Source organism: Arabidopsis lyrata (assembly GCF_000004255.2).
Source record: "Arabidopsis lyrata subsp. lyrata unplaced genomic scaffold ARALYscaffold_3, whole genome shotgun sequence".
Taxonomy (NCBI): Eukaryota; Viridiplantae; Streptophyta; class Magnoliopsida; order Brassicales; family Brassicaceae; genus Arabidopsis; species Arabidopsis lyrata.
In genome coordinates this window covers 6,295,608-6,312,549 of record NW_003302553.1, presented here as the reverse complement: position 1 = coordinate 6,312,549, position 16,942 = coordinate 6,295,608, and the positions used below count along the sequence as shown (strand labels likewise).

General features: G+C 38.6%; 5 protein-coding genes across 5 annotated transcripts; 2 read left to right on the top strand and 3 right to left on the bottom strand.

Moving 5' to 3' along the window:
* The first annotated feature begins 2,779 nt into the window (after nt 1–2,779).
* Nucleotides 2,780–4,184, top strand: LOC9321135. Its single transcript, XM_021030995.1, has 2 exons — nt 2,780–3,568; nt 3,678–4,184. The coding sequence occupies exons 1-2, from the start codon at nt 2,915–2,917 to the stop codon at nt 4,026–4,028; spliced, it is 1,005 nt and encodes a 334-aa protein (XP_020886654.1). The 5' UTR covers nt 2,780–2,914; the 3' UTR covers nt 4,029–4,184.
* Nucleotides 4,185–4,385: 201 nt separating this feature from the next.
* Nucleotides 4,386–6,045, top strand: LOC9318981. Its single transcript, XM_002885022.2, has 4 exons — nt 4,386–4,767; nt 4,938–5,159; nt 5,619–5,644; nt 5,733–6,045. The coding sequence occupies exons 1-4, from the start codon at nt 4,420–4,422 to the stop codon at nt 5,920–5,922; spliced, it is 786 nt and encodes a 261-aa protein (XP_002885068.1). The 5' UTR covers nt 4,386–4,419; the 3' UTR covers nt 5,923–6,045.
* A 73-nt stretch (nt 6,046–6,118) lies between these two features.
* LOC9318980 lies at nt 6,119–8,813 on the bottom strand. Its single transcript, XM_002882868.2, has one exon. The coding sequence runs from the start codon at nt 8,348–8,350 to the stop codon at nt 6,290–6,292; it is 2,061 nt and encodes a 686-aa protein (XP_002882914.1). The 5' UTR covers nt 8,351–8,813; the 3' UTR covers nt 6,119–6,289.
* Nucleotides 8,814–11,631: 2,818 nt separating this feature from the next.
* On the bottom strand, nt 11,632–14,028 carry LOC9318979 (reticulon-4-interacting protein 1, mitochondrial). Its single transcript, XM_021032418.1, has 7 exons — nt 13,585–14,028; nt 13,140–13,367; nt 12,925–12,998; nt 12,620–12,779; nt 12,405–12,524; nt 12,187–12,295; nt 11,632–12,073 (listed from the first exon to the last, which is right to left on the bottom strand). Exons 1-7 carry the CDS (start codon nt 13,813–13,815, stop codon nt 11,895–11,897), a joined length of 1,101 nt encoding a protein of 366 aa, XP_020888077.1. The 5' UTR covers nt 13,816–14,028; the 3' UTR covers nt 11,632–11,894.
* A 297-nt stretch (nt 14,029–14,325) lies between these two features.
* LOC9321134 (RNA exonuclease 4) lies at nt 14,326–16,746 on the bottom strand. Its single transcript, XM_021032419.1, has 9 exons — nt 16,498–16,746; nt 16,343–16,412; nt 16,161–16,239; nt 15,691–15,772; nt 15,379–15,487; nt 15,128–15,216; nt 14,987–15,051; nt 14,795–14,873; nt 14,326–14,717 (listed from the first exon to the last, which is right to left on the bottom strand). Exons 1-9 carry the CDS (start codon nt 16,582–16,584, stop codon nt 14,553–14,555), a joined length of 825 nt encoding a protein of 274 aa, XP_020888078.1. The 5' UTR covers nt 16,585–16,746; the 3' UTR covers nt 14,326–14,552.
* Nucleotides 16,747–16,942: the final 196 nt, after the last annotated feature.

Here is a 16,942-nt window from a genome sequence, read left to right as displayed (position 1 = left end):
TTACTATGACAAAACTGTATTATTTTATATGATATGAACCGAATTGTTACGTATTAGTTTAAGAATCACATGGCATGTTGACTGTCATGACAGGGCTTATTATGCCGTTTCTTAGCAATCATAACTTTTGTTGGAAAACCTTATTTTTCTTAGTTGTTGCCAGAAATCCTTTTGATTTGTTATACTCCATCATTTTATTTTAATTATCCACTTAAAACACTTAATTATTGGTTTTTCTTTTCCAAAACTACCTTTGGTTTATCAAATTTTCCAACTAAAGTTTATGCAATGTCCTAATTACACAAAAATATGATTTCTTATCCCTGAAATTTAAAAATAAGTGGAGTCAATATTTTTCCCTAGAAGTTAATATATACTATACTGTATTGACTTCAAAATTCAGATCAATTGAAAATGAAAGGATTTTACAAATTCGGAATAAGTCTCAATTTATTTCTTTTTGTTATAATACATCATATTGGACTTATAACCGGGCCCAATAAGCCCATCAGAGTTATTCATTATGTACTCTAAAACCCTAGGTTTATATGCCTATATATATGTATCATTATTCATGGAATGGAATGAGACAACAATAAGTTTCACAACACGTTATCAGCACGAGTTTGCTCTTAACAACCCTAACCCTAAAAATCGCAAAACATTGTTCACGCCGACACTGTTCACGCTGACACTGTTCATCGACACTGTTCGCCGATACTGTTCATCGACACTGTTCGCCGATACTGTTCATCGACACTGTTCACCGATACTGTTCACGCCGACACTGTTCATCGACACTGTTCATCGATACTGTTCATCGACAATGTTCATCGGTACTGTTCATCGACAGCGTGAGTTACCGAGGTCTTAAGCTCCCGGTTCAATTCGTTCAACCCCAATTGGTGAAAGGTAAAAACAAAACCTTAAAAGCTTAAAGATCAAAAACCTTGTATTGCTTAAACCTAACACTCAAAATCGAAAACACTAAGCCATGGCCGAAATCTTAAAACCTAAATCAAATCAAATCCAAAACCGCAATTTTCGTGTATCCCCTAAACCGGAAATCATTCTCGGTTAACTCCTAAACCCGAATATCAATTCGGTTCATCGGTTAAACCGATTATCAAACCGGTTCCAAAATAATAACCGGATCTCAATCTGGGTAAACCGGTTCAAACTGGTTATTCTAAACCGGAAATCAATTCGGCCCAAACCGGAATCTAATATTCCGGTCCAACTTTAAACCATTAAACCGAACTTATGTTCCGTATCCTTAAAATTTACGATTCCCAAGAAAGTTTCCTAAAATAGAAACCTTCCTAAAATAGCAAATGACCCGGAATGAAAACTTTCCTCATTTAGAAAGTTTCCCAAATTAGAAACTTTCCTCATTTAGAAGGTTTCCTCAAATAGAAACTTTCCTCATTTAGAAAGTTTTCCTCAAATAGAAACTTTCCTCATTTAGAAAGTTTCCCTCAAATAGAAACTTTCCTCATTTAGAAAGTTTCCCTCAAATAGAAACTTTCCTCATTTAGAAGGTTTCCTAAAATAGAAACTTTCCTCAAATAGCAAATGACCCGGAATGAAAACTTTCCTAAAAATAGAAAGTTTCCCGAAATAGAAACTTTCCTCATTTAAAAAGTTTTCCAAATTAGAAACTTTTCTCAAATATAAAGTTTCCTCAAATAGAAACTTTCCTCATTTAGAAGGTTTCCTCAAATAGAAACTTTCCTCATTTAGAAAGTTTCCTAAATTAGAAACTTTCCTCAAATAGCAAATGACCTGGAATGAAAACTTTCCTTAAAATAGAAAGTTTCCCGAATAGAAACTTTCCTCATTTAGAAAGTTTCCCAAATTAGAAACTTTCCTCAAATATAAAGTTTCCTCAAATAGAAAGTTTTCCAAAAAAAAAAAAAAACAACAAAAATCGAAAATTTTATTACATTCATATAACTATTATGAAATCAATTTCATGTTCGAGGCCCTCAAGGTCTCCGGTGAAAACTATCTCGAATGGGCCATGGACACCAGGATTTTCCTCAACTCAAAGGGACTGGGTGCGTGTATCCAAGCGGATAACAAAGCCTCTGATAAAGACCGGTCCCAGGCGATATTTCATGTTTGAAGACAACGCGGCTTGCATTGCTCAACTCAAGGAAGGTTATATCAAAGGAGATCGGACGAAGCACATCCTACCGAAATTCTTCTCAACCTCGGATTGGCAGAAGGATGGTACGATCAGCGTTCAACAGGTCCGATCATGCGATAACTCCGCCGACCTTTTCACCAAATCATTGCCCGCTTCAACACTCCGGAAGCTCATCCAACAAATAGGAATGCGTAGACTTAGAGATCTACGGTGATGCTCTAATCAGGGGGAGTAATGCGTGTTGTACTCTTTTTCCTTCACCATGGTTTTTCCCACTGGGTTTTCCTGGTAAGGTTTTAATGAGGCAACATTCCCCAGCGTATTATCGAGATCCCGATTGACTATCAGGTCCGGTTACTCCGTCCAAGGGGGAGTGTTATAATACATCATATTGGACTTATAACCGGGCCCAATAAGCCCATCAGGGTTATTCATTATGTACTCTAAAACCCTAGGTTTATATGCCTATATATATGTATCATTATTCATGGAATGGAATGAGACAACAATAAGTTTCACAACACCTTTTTTGTTTTCACTCAAATTTTCTTCTTTTATTTATGGACCAAAACAAAAACATTGACTCCACATATAAACATAAAAAATAATTAAAAAAAAAAACAAGTGATGGTTGCCCACATGGGCACCTCCTAAATAAGTCTCCAGAATCTATGCTTCAAATACAAACCGAACAAAAGAAGAAGAAGAAGAAACAAGAACACAAACTTATCTCTTTTTGTTATCTCTTGTCTGAATTAAAAAATGGATTCTACTTGGAATGATCATCAAGAATTGGAGCAATTCGAAGCCATTGATGATCTTCTCGAAGATTTCTGGTTCTTTGATAATTTACTTGATAGAAGATCAAGGATCTTGAGGTACTGTCACTCAGATCCTTACCCTTTTTCTCCCTCATCTTCTTCTTCTTCTTCATCCACTTGTCCGAAACCCGAAATCCCGAAAATTGGAGATTCGGATTCGGAGACTAAGCTTCTAGAAGCTTCCACTGGGGGAGGCTCTGTTCCACCGCCGTGTATAGAGAAAAAAGAAGGTGGAGGCGAGCCTGAGAAGATAAATAAGATGATGAGAAGGCAGTTCTCTGAGAAGGTTAGGGTTCAAGAACGAAGAACTTACTTGCAAAAGAAGGAACCTGTGGTTCGAGAAAAGGGAATTAAAGAAGGTTCGAGGAAGAACAAAACAAGTAGTACTAGTAGTTGTAGTAACAATAATAGCTCGATGGGAGGGGGGTTGCAGAGAACTCAGACATTGCCGAGTTACATAGGAAGAGAAGGCGATGTAAATGAGTTTCAAGATCAAGAGATTGATGATTCAAGAATGGGATTCTTGATCCGTGAAGCCATCGCTAGCTCTTCTTCTTCTTCTGGACTTACTCCAACGAAACACAACACTCCAAAGGTAATATCCTTGTTTACATTAGTATTTTCTAATTCTTAGATGATTTGACTGAATCATTGCTGTTATTGAGACGCTGAATTTGAAAAGAAAGTTTTTGAAATTTGTGTAGATTTCAAGCATTCCAAGGCATAGACCACCGAGAAACTCGAGATCAGAAGAGGCTATTCAAGAATTAGTCGTCAAATCACAAAGAAGCCCAAATCGCAAAACGCTGCGTAAAACGTTAAGCAGCATCGAGACGAAAGATATTCAAATGTTAAAGGATTTGGACATTGAATTAGAGAAGAAGCAAGAAGAGGAACAGAGGAGTGTCCCACGCGCCACCGCGAAAACACGGTCTACAGCGGTCGTGGGACAGCCGATTCCGGTATGGGTTCCAAAGGATTCGAGAAAAGACATGAAAGCTCAAATAAAGTTCTGGGCTCGAACTGTCGCAAGTAATGTTCGACAAGAATGCTGATATCATTCGCTTTCATTAACAAACAAATTGCTTCTACTTCTACATATAAACAACACTCATTTCATATTCTTTCGTTCCCCTTTTGTTCAAAAAATATTCATCAATCATTTCTCCTACAATAAGGAGAAAACAAAAACATAACAATGGGTTTTGTGATTTGACGGCGCAATCAAATTGAAATAATATTCTACATGAAGAAGAGTGCACGAGAAATGGATTAAGCAAGCAAGTGAAACTATACAAAATTTGGTATTAGTAGTTTAGTTTGGGACCTTCTGATTCACCAAGAGTATCTACCGAGAGAAACCTTCTAAACGATTTAGAGGCTTAGACTGAGGATATTTGAAGAAGACATTAATGGTGAGATAAAAATCTTTCGACGGCTAAGAAAATGTTAGTGTTGCAGAGCCACCAATGTCGCTTCACTCTCCCTCACCGTCTCCGTCCGACGCGTCTTATCTCTCCAATCCATTCGCTCTCTTCCTTTACTAGGATCCGACCCGATAGAATCCGGGTATCCGTCGTAAAAGAAATCGCCGATGTGGCGGAGGTGGAAGAAGATGGTCCAATTGAGCTTCCTCCGTCGTCCACGTCTCCGTTTTCGTCTACCAACTCCATTTTCGCCACTTCCGATGACCCTACTCCTCTCCAGTTAGCTACTAGCGTGCTTCTAACCGGTGCCATCACTGTCTTCCTCATCCGTTCGGTTCGACGGCGCGCTAAACGCGCCAAAGAGCTGGTAATCTCTCACTATCTCGTTACTTAAACCCTAGACATTCTTAAGGAACAAAGAAACACCGAATTTGGTCTAAAATCGACGAATTAGACAATGGATTTGATCAAGTTTCCACTTGAATTGTGTTTGAAATTTGGGAAGGATTATTGAGTGATTTGGTGTGGAAATTGTAGAGATTCAGATCTACTGGAGCAAAGAAATCGTTGAAAGAAGAGGCAATGGATAATCTGAAAGCGTTGGGTTCAACTCCGATAGAAGGTGGTAATTCAACTCCATCGGCGGCTCAGGCGTTTCTTGGTGCGATAGCTGCAGGAGTTATTGCTCTCATTCTTTACAAATTCACTGTTACAGTTGAATCAGGACTCAATCGCCAGACTATCTCTGATAACTTCTCGGTTCGTTTCTTCTCTCTCTCTTTTTGTACCCTTTTGATCATTTCATTGCTTGTGTCGAAGTTGCTGTTTCTGTGTTACTTTGCTTTGGCAAAGTATATCAGTACCTTGTGTTCCAAGTATCAACATGGCCTTAATAACTGTAAATGCCCATGATTAAGAGACATCTGTTTTCATTATGCAAAGGACCCATTCTTGTCCATGAGTTCTGAATTCATTGTGCAACTAGCTTAAGTTCTTTATGCGAAGAACCTATTCTTATCGAAACATTAATCTCTCTAAAGATTCTCATTTCGTTCCTTCTTTCACTTATCCTTTTGATCACTGCCTGTGTACATACAATAAGAGTTTCACCAAACCGTGCTTTCTGAATTCTATGTACAACTAGCTAGCTATACATTCATTATTGTCAAAACCTTAAGCTTCTCTAAAAGCTTCATCTGTGTCTTCTATCTATTGCAGGTTAGGCAAATCACAGTCACCGTAAGGTACATTCAAGCTTTAACACTTTCTCTATACTCATCTCAAGCTATTCTGGCAACTTCTTAAGACCAAACTCTACGTCTTGATCCGCAGGACTATCATCAACGGTATATGCTATCTAGCAACATTTGTTTTTGGTCTCAACGCGTTTGGACTTCTCCTTTACGCTGGTCAATTAGCCTTCAATGAAGATTCTGATGAAGACATGAAGGCCACAACACAACCTGAAGACTCATCAGGTGACAACAGTGAAGTAAATAAAAGCAATGAGGATCAAAGTTGAGGTGATTGATTAGTCCGGTCTTTGTATTTGTACTATGAAACATGTATTAATAATATCATATTCATGTAGCCAACTATGTATAAAATTGTTTCCTTCTTTTTCAATTTATTGTACACCTATCTATCCGTTTGTTGGGAAGCGTTAGTTGTTGTTACTTTCGATGGGACTTCATCGACCAGAGAGTGAGACATTAGACTAACGGACAAAAAAAACGGGCCCATACAGATTTTCATGAAAAAACATTGGCACAGTGAAAGAAAATGAATTATGACTAACAAAACAAATTTACAAACAAGGACAAATAGTATACTGAAATTACTATTACACCCAAATAGTTTTCTTTATTCCCACTCACGTCCCCTTTCTTCTAGAACCCTACCCCGGCGCCGCCGACTCCGACGCTAGCCGGAGGATGTGGCTCGAGCTTCCTATTTTTCCAGAAACAAGCTTCCGGCGCTAGCTTCGACGCTGACTTTCTCGGCTCCGATTTGCAACGTGGCAGCACTGGTGGCTCATAGGCCTTATTAGCTCCGGCTACCTTCTGCTCCCCAACCGCCGCAGCTGCCATTATTATTGGTGGAGCTGCTGGGTATGAACACGATGACCGTGGCGGCTGAAGGTGTAAGGGTGGTTTATCGATTGACCGCCGGCGAGATGATGCGTTGGAATCAACGGCCGTGACGATCCGCTTCTTGGGTTGATGATGATGATGATGATTATCTCCGGTAGCTTCTGGAGGTATCTTCTTCGCCGGAGGTCTTCCTGGTAAACATCTGACGAAATCTGTACTGCAGACCCAAGTCTCCTTAGAGACTTCCATTGAGAGCTTTGGTTCACACATCATTAGCAGCAAACAATCCGGTAACACCTTATACGGCGTCGCCTTCTCTTTCTCCGTTGTTTCCTCTTGTAGACTTCTTCTCATCACCACTTCCGGACTCGGGTCGGGTTCTCGGTTTCCTTGTTCGGATCTTTCCTCATTTTGAGTTATACAGGCAGCAACAGTAACCTCTTTGCTTTCTTCGTCCTCCTCCGTCTCAGCCACCGCCACCGCCGCTAAGTCTTCCATCTCAGCCAGTTTCTCATCTTCTTCTATAGCGTTTCTGATTTCGTCTTCAATGTTTTTCATGATCGTAGCTTCAATTTCTTCCTCAAACGAATCCAGAATTTTCGAAGCTTCGTCTTCTTGTTCTTCTTCAACAATCGAATCTTCCACAGCTTTGACTCTTTCTTCTTCCTCTGTAGCTGGATTTGAAGGCAAAGGAACTTCTACTTCTGCTTCTGCAACTGTAACTGAAACTTCTTCTGTCTCCACATTAGTTTCGCCGGAGATCCATTTCTCACACAAGTCGATCCGTTTCCTATCTTCAATTTCCAGCTCAAACCTTCTTCGTCTCTCATCATCTTCCTCCTCTGTTCCTCCACCGTATACGCCGTCGTTTAACGACAACTGTCTTTCACGAACCCGGTTAGCTAACGCCGCCACCTTAACCGGATCAGATCTACACCGCATCAACAACAAAGCATTCTTCGGCGGAGAACAAATACTCATCCGTCCAACTTCTTCTCCTCCTCTCTCTTTCTTCTCCGTCTTCATCTCAATCTCACTCAAATCAAGCCCCTCGAAAACATGTCTCCGACGACTCCTCCGCCTATCCTCCTCCACTTCGTCTTCTCCACCAACTACAAGCTCAATCTCTCTTCTCTTCCCTCCGGACGTCTCCTCCACCGCCACAAACCACCTCGTAAACACCGCACCACACGAACTTCCTCCTCCTCCGCCGCCGCAACCGTCGTTGTTACTCTCAACTCGCCTCCCATCTCCATGAATATTCTCCGTACACGAAGATCTACACGGGAAGAAGCAGTTGAGCTCAGACCCAAACGATCTCAACGACTCACAGATAGTCACCGGAAGATGCACCCAACGATTCTCACTCGCATCAAAACGACATCCACCTCCACCACCACCACCGTCGTTTTGATCAACGGATCTCCTAAAACTCGAGTCACCTCCTTTCCTCCTAGATCTAGCTCTCATCTTCTTCTTCACATGCTTCCTAGTCTTCACTCTAACTTGACCAATACACGTCACCTTCGGAGACGACGGCTCTATGTTATTGTTGTTGTTGCTACTATTCTCGTAACCAGATCCAGATCTCTTCCGTCCTCCGTTAGCACCAAACATCGGAGAGTTCAAAACTCCAGCTGAAGCGTTCTTCAAGCTACCGCTAGTACGGAGACGACGGCTTAGAGAAGTAGTGAGACAAGCGGCACGAGCTGGACTATGGATGGATTTGGAAGAGAGACGCATAGAGGAAGAAGAAGAGAAACGAGATGTGAAACAAATGAATAGATCGGTAGAAGAACCATTGTTGCTACTACTGTTAATACTTGAAGAACGGTGGGGTCTCTCAGTTTCCGCCATTTTTTTTGCTTCTTCTTTTTTTACAGTGAGAAGAAGAAGAAGAAGAGTGTAGTAGTAACCATCGCCATTGGAGAGAGATATTGAGAGTGTAACGGAATCGAGAGAGACTTAGGGGGGTCCCTATGATAATTTACTAAAATACCCCTGGATCTGATTAGGGTAAGAGAGATTCCTTCTTCCTAAATCTATGTAATCATCTTTGACTAATCACGAGTTAGTTTGTTATGTTTTTGAGGTAATGGCTTAGTTGTGTGAATGATTTGGAGGAATGGTGAATTAGTAGTTTATGAGATGGTGAAAGTTTTTTGTGGCCCATGAGAGTGAAATGAGTTATAAAAAAGGGTTCGTACGCTTCTGTGGAAGGATGGATACACACATGTGCACACTAAAGGAAAAAGGTATTATTGGCTTTCCCAAAAACACAAACACTCAGACACGCATGTCTCTTGTGTATTTTGCATGTATTGTTTTCGTAGTAGTCTCTTCTTTTTTTTTATAACTTTTTCTTGGTAGAAATAAATACAATACAAACTTTTATTTTCCTTTGGAAAGATAATACTTTTTGTGTAATTCAAAACTTTTGGATATTTTTCTCGTACACTAGCTAGATTTTATTGGACATATATGCATGTAGAGATTGGAAGGATATTGGATGGTAATTTATGACAAGTGGATGCTTTTAGACAATATTGAAAAATTGTGAATATTAAAAACAGTAAGCCACAACCACAATTTGAAGCCAAATGTAACCTATCCTTTTGTTATCATATACATGTCGTGACAAACTAACTAATGAATTAGTAAGACTGTGTTCAGACTTATTACTCTAAAATCCTTCTTGTTGTGGTTAGTTCGAAGTTATATCATTTTAGATAAATGGATGAGATTTACTCATAATTCTCAGTATAGCCAAACCACATAGAACAATTTTTCTTATTCAATTTTTTTAAAAATATCTAATTAAGGGGGCCATAGCTTTTTTCTTTTTCGATTTTCATAAAGAGACCGGAAATCGTCACATGGTTTGGACTAAATACGGTCGAAGACAAATAACACAGAGAAAGAATTGATAAAAAAATTAAAGAACAAAAAAAAACTTTATTATATAAGAATAATAAAAGCATTATAGAGAACCCAAAGTTGGCACGTGATCGGAGTACCGAGAGATAGGGTAATGATTCAACATGGCCGTTGTTTTTTCTTATTTTAGTTATTAACATTTTTTTTAGTATTCAATTTTATTAGTTTAGACTTTAGAGTTTTCTTCTCGTGAAATTGTCACTTTACATTTTCTTGTGGATGGATGCATGAAACTGAGGGACGTCGTGTCGCTTTTTGTAGCACTTAAGGAGTCGGACCCATTCGCTTCTTTATCATGTATGTTGTTCCGAATGTGAGTGTGGCCAAATCATTAGAGACATTATTTCTATTATACTCTTAAATAATTCAATTAAGAAGCCATGAAATTAAAATAAACAGATAGATGAACTGAAAGAAATATGTTTCCATACTAATCTAAAAAAACGCTTCTTTCATTTAATCAAATAGATACAAAACAACCATTTTGTTTTTAAGAGGTTTTCGAAATTATACTTTGACTCTTTGAAGATATGTGAATTCATCTAGATAAAATATGTTTTCACTAGATTTTAAATTTGGATTTCAGCATTATCCATTTGCGTATAAAAAGATGCAGGAACATAAAAATAATAAACATCTCTAATCCAATAGCTCATGACATTAAGAAGTACGCATTATCCATTTGCGTACGATTGTGGGTAAAATCACGCGCGTGAGCTTTCTCACTGAACCGCGACGCAACGGTCATAATAAACAGAAAATGGAAGAAGATGGGTTGTGTGATGTGGCAGTCGTGGAAAGGAGTTTGACCAGACCATTAAAAGACTTAAAAGGACCACGCCCTCAATAATATTGCATTAACCAGGTCATAATAACATGCTTTTATTAACTCCTCTACTTTCTTTTCGTTTTTCAACTAGACTCGAGTTTTCTTTTGATGCTAGAAAAACTATAGATAGTAAATACTAAGTGCATACTTTTCTTCTGCTATTTCAATTTTGTTTGTTACAAAGACAACTTTATGAAAAATTAATAGATTTTGTAAGGTATGAAGAAATCATATCATACAAAACTAATCCTAAATGGCTTATGTTCAAATATTTGTTACTGACTGGTATAAGATGTAACAATCCCGTTTTCAACAGCAAGAACATATGTTGTATAACCAAGTCGCCTTGGTCCAGTGGTAAAGGAGAGAAAAGTCTCCGCCATCTGGGTTCGAGTAGCATTGGCCACCGGAGTTCGAATTTTAACATGGTTTCCCCGGGCCCCAAGATTAGTCTTTGGGCCTAGGAAGCCTTTAGGATCACCTGAGTTATCAAAAAAAAAAAAGAACATTTGTTGTATACAAAAACAATTATCCATAATAAATGCCAAATTGAATACAGAGATGGAAGGTGTCTACGTGAATTTACTGACAATTAATATGATTGAGTATATAAACATGTGCTCATTGGTCCCCCAAAACCAAAAATAATAAGTATCTAGATATAGTATGATCTTGCTAGATATTTAGAAGAAATTAAAGAACCTAAGAAGGTCTCGATTTCGAAGACTTGGCACTAACATTTACTAGAAAAAAGGTTTTGGAGACTTGGAAAGAAAGAGAAGGTTCTTGTCCCACTGAGGTTGCTACAGTTACTAGGCGAGAAGGCTGTGAATGACTGGCGCAGAGTGGCGCGTAAAAAGGATTTAGTTGTTTGCTTATCTGGCAGAGGAGAGATGAGTTTGACTAGACCATTGAAGGACGAGAACCAGACAAAACATACATTTAATAACTTAATTAAACTACATGTTATGCTTTTAATGACACTTCCAGACCTTTTTTTAATTAATTCATTAATTATTACTTGCAAGAAACAGAGAATGCTATTTCCATGAGGTTGATTTTGATTTTGTGGGATTTGTTCGACCATGTGATCAACTTTTGTTTGGCGTCAAACATTTAGCAATAATAAGTATGTCTTAATTAATTGAGGTTACATCTACGTTCTCTCATGCTTTATAGTTTTCTCACGTTAGATCTGGGGTTTAACTATACAATTACAAACTATAGCGAGTAATAGTTTCAATTTTAATCCAAAAGAGTATAAAAAATGCGATATTTGTGTTTATTGTGAGTACTTAAATTTGTATGTCGTTGACGAATAGATCAATCTTAGCACTCATAAGATTCCAAGCAATATATGACTCATGAGTCATGACAACAACAACAAAAATGTATGTCTAAACCATTTCCATTACTAGGCTTAGTACTTGCAAAACAGACAAAATCCAAATAAAACCGAACCTTTTGGAAAGTCTATACAGAAACTTCAAGTTCTTGATCTGAATCTAAGCCTGATAGATCTCATTTACAGAAAACTCCAGACGCGAAACATTTGTTTCTCTGCGTGTAAATTCTAGAAAGAACAACTGCTAGAGAACTATGCAGGTGTTATTATTGCTACTATGTATATGTAGTTCAGAACTCTAGAACCACCTTACCCGGAATCTGCTTCTTCTCCTTGGCTTCATGAGCTGCAACAACATCGGTTATTGAAAAAGTTTTTTCGACAGGTATCTTTAGCTTTCCGGCTCCAACTAACCGCTGAATCTCGGCTAGACCTTCAGGATCAGCCCTCATATACGTCCACCAATAGTCTGTTTTATTATAAGTTCATCACAGTCAGATTTTATCACATCAACATTTTCTATCCCACTCAAAATAGTTACTTCAAAATCGAAGAGAGAGTAATGCAGGATATATCATATACCTATTCCATGAGAATACTGATATTGTATCTTTTTCTTCATCAAGAGTGATGTTGCAAGGGGAAGCCCAACCACAAAACCGTATTTATCAGTCAACGATGCAGCCTCACCCTTTAATAGATAAATGCAAAAGAGGAAAAAAAAAATCACTTTTGTTAAAACAAAATCCAAGACCTAAGCAACCAAGGTCACTACAGCAGAAACACAAGAAATGTTATACCTGGAGAGTCATATAGTTTCCACCCTTCCTTAAGAAGTTAATGCCTATTCTCTCTGTTTCAGGCCCACCAATAGTGTCCAACACAGCATCAAATTTTCCTTTTACCGCCAACTCAATGTCCTGTACATGAAACAGATCCAGGTTAAGGAGTCAGAACAAGATCAGCATGGCTCTACTTTGGATGAGCAGATAAATAAACAGCTGGTGTTCACTACCTCGGTTGTGTAGTCAACAGCTTGCTCGGCACCAGCTGCAAGTATTCTGTCTTTAGTCTGACCCACACAAGAGGCCGTAACATGGCACCCAGATGCTACCGCAAGCTGGATTGCAGAAAAACCTACTGCTCCTCCTCCTCCAAAGACTAAGAGCCTTTGTCTGCAAATAAAAAGGTTTTAAGAACACACTGTTGAGACCACAGTAATAGACAAATAACACGAGAAGCATTTGTGTGAATGTTGAAAGGTGAATTAGCATCAACTTCTTGCCACATGCAGACAATAACAGTTTCTCAAAATCATACCCTTCAGTTATCCGAGCATTACTCTTCAAAGCACGGCAAGCAGTCAAAGCTGCAAAAGGAATGGCACTTGCCTCCTACAAGAGACAGACAAAAGAATAACTGAAAACACTTAACCAGTAAAACAATCAAATAACTACCCAGTAAAGACATTCAATGATCGAAAAACAGAAACCGAAGATAGAGAGATTCACGGGTATCTAGATCTTCCTACTTACCACATGTGAAACAGATGATGGCTTTTCCGTGAGTTCGTCTTCCGAAAGAATTCCATAGTCAGTATAAGTACCTCTCAACGCCGTAGGATGCAACGCACCAAAAACTTCTTGTCCAACTTTAAGTGACTTTACTGAAGTCCCAATTGCCGCAACTTCACCACTGATATCGCGTCCAACTATAATAGGTAGATGCGGTTGGAATACAGAACGTCCATATCCAGCTCGTATCTGAAATCAATAGCATTTCTCATCATATTATAAATATCAATCTCACTACTCTTATTGTCAGTATTGAAGACAAGAGTTTTCATACGATTATAAAGTCCTAGAACATATGCAAGAGATCCAAGCTAACCGATCATAATCCCCGAATAAGGCAATCTCCGATAATATCTAATGCCACTAATCAAATGAAATCAAAACGGATCAAGCAGATAACACTCACTCTGCAATCAAGAGGATTGACGGAAACAGCTTTCGCTCGGACAAGAACCTCATTTGGATTCAGATTCGGCACCGGAACATTCTCCCGGAGCTCAAAAACCTCCGGACCGCCAAAGCGGGGTAACATCACAGCACGGCAACCGGTAAAAACGCTCCGAAGAGAACTTAACCTCGCCGGCCGGGAAATCAATCCTGCACCGGAATTACCGCGCAATGATCTCATCACTCGCATTTCTCCGTCGTCTATGAAATCAATTTACTCGTCTTCTTCTTCTTCGTTGATGCGAGAATCTGCTTGCTTCTGTTTTTTTAGGTTTTCTTGTTTACACAGAAACGGAAATTAAAGACGTGGCAGCATTTGCGTCCGCAGAGCGGGTTTGTTTACTTGACTGTACATGCAACCTGTTAATTTTCTTTATTTCACCGGTTTATTCCAAACCGAACCCGATTTGATCACAAACTTAGTAAAAACAGCCGGAATTTTATCAGGTCACTCTGTGAATTCCGAAAATTGAGCTTGTAATCAGAGGATCAAGAGCAGAACATAACCAAACAGTAATTATGCATAACCGAACCGAAAACTGTAGTTCTTATATTGCATTTACCGAACCAATACCATTATTCTTCCATTTGATCCCAACTTCTCAAGTAGAGTACATGTTTCTGTGAAGGTAGAGGTTTTGGTTTACAATGTTCAACCGGAATTGGACAAAACTGAACTGAAGAACATAAAAGGGGTGAGTGTGAAGAACAATTTGCTTAATTTCAGAACCTTCAAAAATGTATTTTTTTCGTTTTAACACTAATACATGATCTAATCTGGTATAACATTGTGATTGTACACAACAAGAAAGTACATTTGGTTGCAGCACCTGATGCTGACAACAATCAAAAGGAAAGGAAAATGACCAAAACTTTTCAGCGATTCTTGGTACTTCTGTTTAGTCAGATTTGCTCTCGCTGATTGATTCAAACAACTGGATTGTGATTGGTCGAAGCGTTCCCTTCTTTTACCTTCTTCTTAGGCTTACGCTTCTTTTGTTTCAGCCACATCCGTGTCTGGTCTTTCACATTTTTCTCCCACTCTTTTCTGTTCTTCTGATAAAGCATCATAGCAGCTCGTGCATCATCAATCTGCCGTTACAGAAGAGTTAAGACTTGCTGATCCAAAACATGAAGATATTTGTTTATATTCAGATGTACACACTTACAGGGCAGTGCTCTCCATTTTGAATGTCAGCCCCTAGAATTTCAGCTGCGAGATGTTTCAGAGACTTTCTGGTTTTGTCCCTGTTTGAGAGATTACTGATTCATTAGGACTCGATTCAAAGGTTTGAACTTCCAGAAAGCGAAAGCGTGACAAGTATCAGTTAGAGAAAAGAGAAGGCTTGAAGCGTGAGTACTTGAGAAAGGGCTGATACTCTGCTGTGTCCCTTATGTCCTTTTTCGGGTGAGTTAGCAGCAAAGCCTATTACAAAGTTTATTTCTGTTAAAACCCTGTATTGATATTGTAACCAGATTCTAGATTTGTGAAACCTACAGACCTTGAGATCGTTGTGCAAGGCGTGTCCCACGAGAATCTTTCCCTTTATCAACTCTGCTACTTTGGTCTGAGCAACTCGGAAATCTTTGGCTGAGGTTAAAAGAAAGCTAAATTAATATCTAAGTTCCAAACTGTTTTAGTAGATGATCCAATTTATTTGCACCCTCAAAAGCCTTAGTTCCAGTGGAACAAAGGTCAAGAATGTTGACAGATTCAAGAAAAAAGGTACGAAATGTTGAGAGTAAAACTAACCCTTTCTCAAATCTCGAGGTCGAATCCCGCTAATATGCGTACGAAAGTCAACAACACGTTCCACTGGACGGACAAACTCATCATATAGTACATTTCCCCATTTATTTACCTGTCAATAACATGGTGAAATAATCAGTGACCTTCACGTAGAAGAAGAGACAGATATACACCTCAAGTATATGGACTAAGAGGAAACCATTATGATCTGACATAAACTCTATATTCAAGGGCTCGGAACTGAAACATACTGAAAATTTTGCATAATGATACTTTCAAAAAAAAAAAAAAAAAAGTTGGAAAAGCAATGTATACCAAGGTAACTCGTCCAAGGGCACTTTTGGTTCCTTGACTAACACCAACCATTTCACAGTCCATAGCCACTTCATCTGTCAAACTACCCACAGGTTGGTGAGATTTGATATACAAGAAGATTGCTCAAAGAAATCAATATTTATTAGCAAGAACCCTTTTATTGCTTAGAGCAATTTCTCAACACTCTTTAACTATATAAACAACCCAAGTCAATTCAACGATTAACATTCACAAAAAAATGAAAAGAATAGCAAGATGGTAGCTTAAAACAAAAAGTTCTGTACAAGATAATCTGAGAACCTAAAGAAACCTATAATTCAACAAAACCACTAATTTCCCAGAGCAGGAAGACACTAGCATGTAAAGCGCATGACGTTGTGTATATCTCAGCTAGTTATTAGTCATCATGTAGCAATTGAAAGCATTTACTAACAGAAAGTCCACAAAGCCAAATAGCAAACATGACCCACCTGGAATCGTCGTTAATCGGAGATAAGGGATTAATCTTAGGAACATCAACCTCTGAATCGGGTCTCTCCTTCCGCTTCCCTGCAAGTTTGCAGTGTAAGTTAGAACAACTGATAAACCAAAAAACATGGTCTATAAACCCTAAACCCAAACTTCAAGTTCGAATTTTTAGGTTGAATGCTACCTAATATGGAGCTGGGATTTTCTGGGTTTGAAGATTTTCGAGTGTTGCCATGAGAATCAGATTTCAGCTTCTGCAAGGACAAATCAATGGCTGAACAAAAGTCTGGAAGGAAAAGAGGAGAAATTAGCTAAGAGAAGAAAGAAACAGAGACTAACTTGTTGGAGGAGTGACCAATTAGGGTTTAATTGAACAGGTTTAGGATTAATCTTCTTCTGCTGCTTTCTCTTCAGATCAGAACTCATCTTTTTAGTTCAGCGGTCGTTTGGAAAATTTTTTGACAAGCACGAAGAACTTAAGAGGCCTTGAAGAGCGGCTCGAGAATCATGAAGAGTAAGGTTTAAGAATTAAGACCTTAAGAAAACGCTGTCGTTTCCTCCAGCGATAGGATTTTTGCTTTGATTAGATTTTGGTATATGATCAAAATGTACATGTATTAAATTGATGTTTCATAGCTTATAAAAGCTAAGATAAGATATGGTTGTATTTTTATAATGTTATTTCTTACCATAAACAGAGAGTGAAATGATTAATTGGGCATAATTAGGTGACATGGTGGTTCAACAAAAAAAAAGCACATGGTAAGCAGCTAGCTTCCCTATA

What these genes read in the sequence shown, in the direction of transcription:
- LOC9321135 (XM_021030995.1), top strand. Translation starts at nt 2,915, where the DNA reads ATGGATTCTACTTGGAATGATCATCAAGAATTGGAGCAATTCGAAGCC. An exon ending in CGAAACACAACACTCCAAAG is followed by an intron (nt 3,569 to 3,677) that starts GTAATATCCTTG and finishes AAATTTGTGTAG; the next exon opens with ATTTCAAGCATTCCAAGGCA.
- LOC9318981 (XM_002885022.2), top strand. Translation starts at nt 4,420, where the DNA reads ATGTTAGTGTTGCAGAGCCACCAATGTCGCTTCACTCTCCCTCACCGT. An exon ending in CTATCTCTGATAACTTCTCG is followed by an intron (nt 5,160 to 5,618) that starts GTTCGTTTCTTC and finishes TATCTATTGCAG; the next exon opens with GTTAGGCAAATCACAGTCAC. An exon ending in CAAATCACAGTCACCGTAAG is followed by an intron (nt 5,645 to 5,732) that starts GTACATTCAAGC and finishes CTTGATCCGCAG; the next exon opens with GACTATCATCAACGGTATAT.
- LOC9318980 (XM_002882868.2), bottom strand. Translation starts at nt 8,350, where the DNA reads ATGGCGGAAACTGAGAGACCCCACCGTTCTTCAAGTATTAACAGTAGT.
- LOC9318979 (XM_021032418.1), bottom strand. Translation starts at nt 13,815, where the DNA reads ATGCGAGTGATGAGATCATTGCGCGGTAATTCCGGTGCAGGATTGATT. An exon ending in TCAATCCTCTTGATTGCAGA is followed by an intron (nt 13,368 to 13,584) that starts GTGAGTGTTATC and finishes TATTGATTTCAG; the next exon opens with ATACGAGCTGGATATGGACG. An exon ending in GAAACTATATGACTCTCCAG is followed by an intron (nt 12,296 to 12,404) that starts GTATAACATTTC and finishes TATCTATTAAAG; the next exon opens with GGTGAGGCTGCATCGTTGAC.
- LOC9321134 (XM_021032419.1), bottom strand. Translation starts at nt 16,584, where the DNA reads ATGAGTTCTGATCTGAAGAGAAAGCAGCAGAAGAAGATTAATCCTAAA. An exon ending in ACCTCGAGATTTGAGAAAGG is followed by an intron (nt 15,217 to 15,378) that starts GTTAGTTTTACT and finishes TTTTAACCTCAG; the next exon opens with CCAAAGATTTCCGAGTTGCT. An exon ending in GAGTATCAGCCCTTTCTCAA is followed by an intron (nt 14,874 to 14,986) that starts GTACTCACGCTT and finishes TCTCTCAAACAG; the next exon opens with GGACAAAACCAGAAAGTCTC.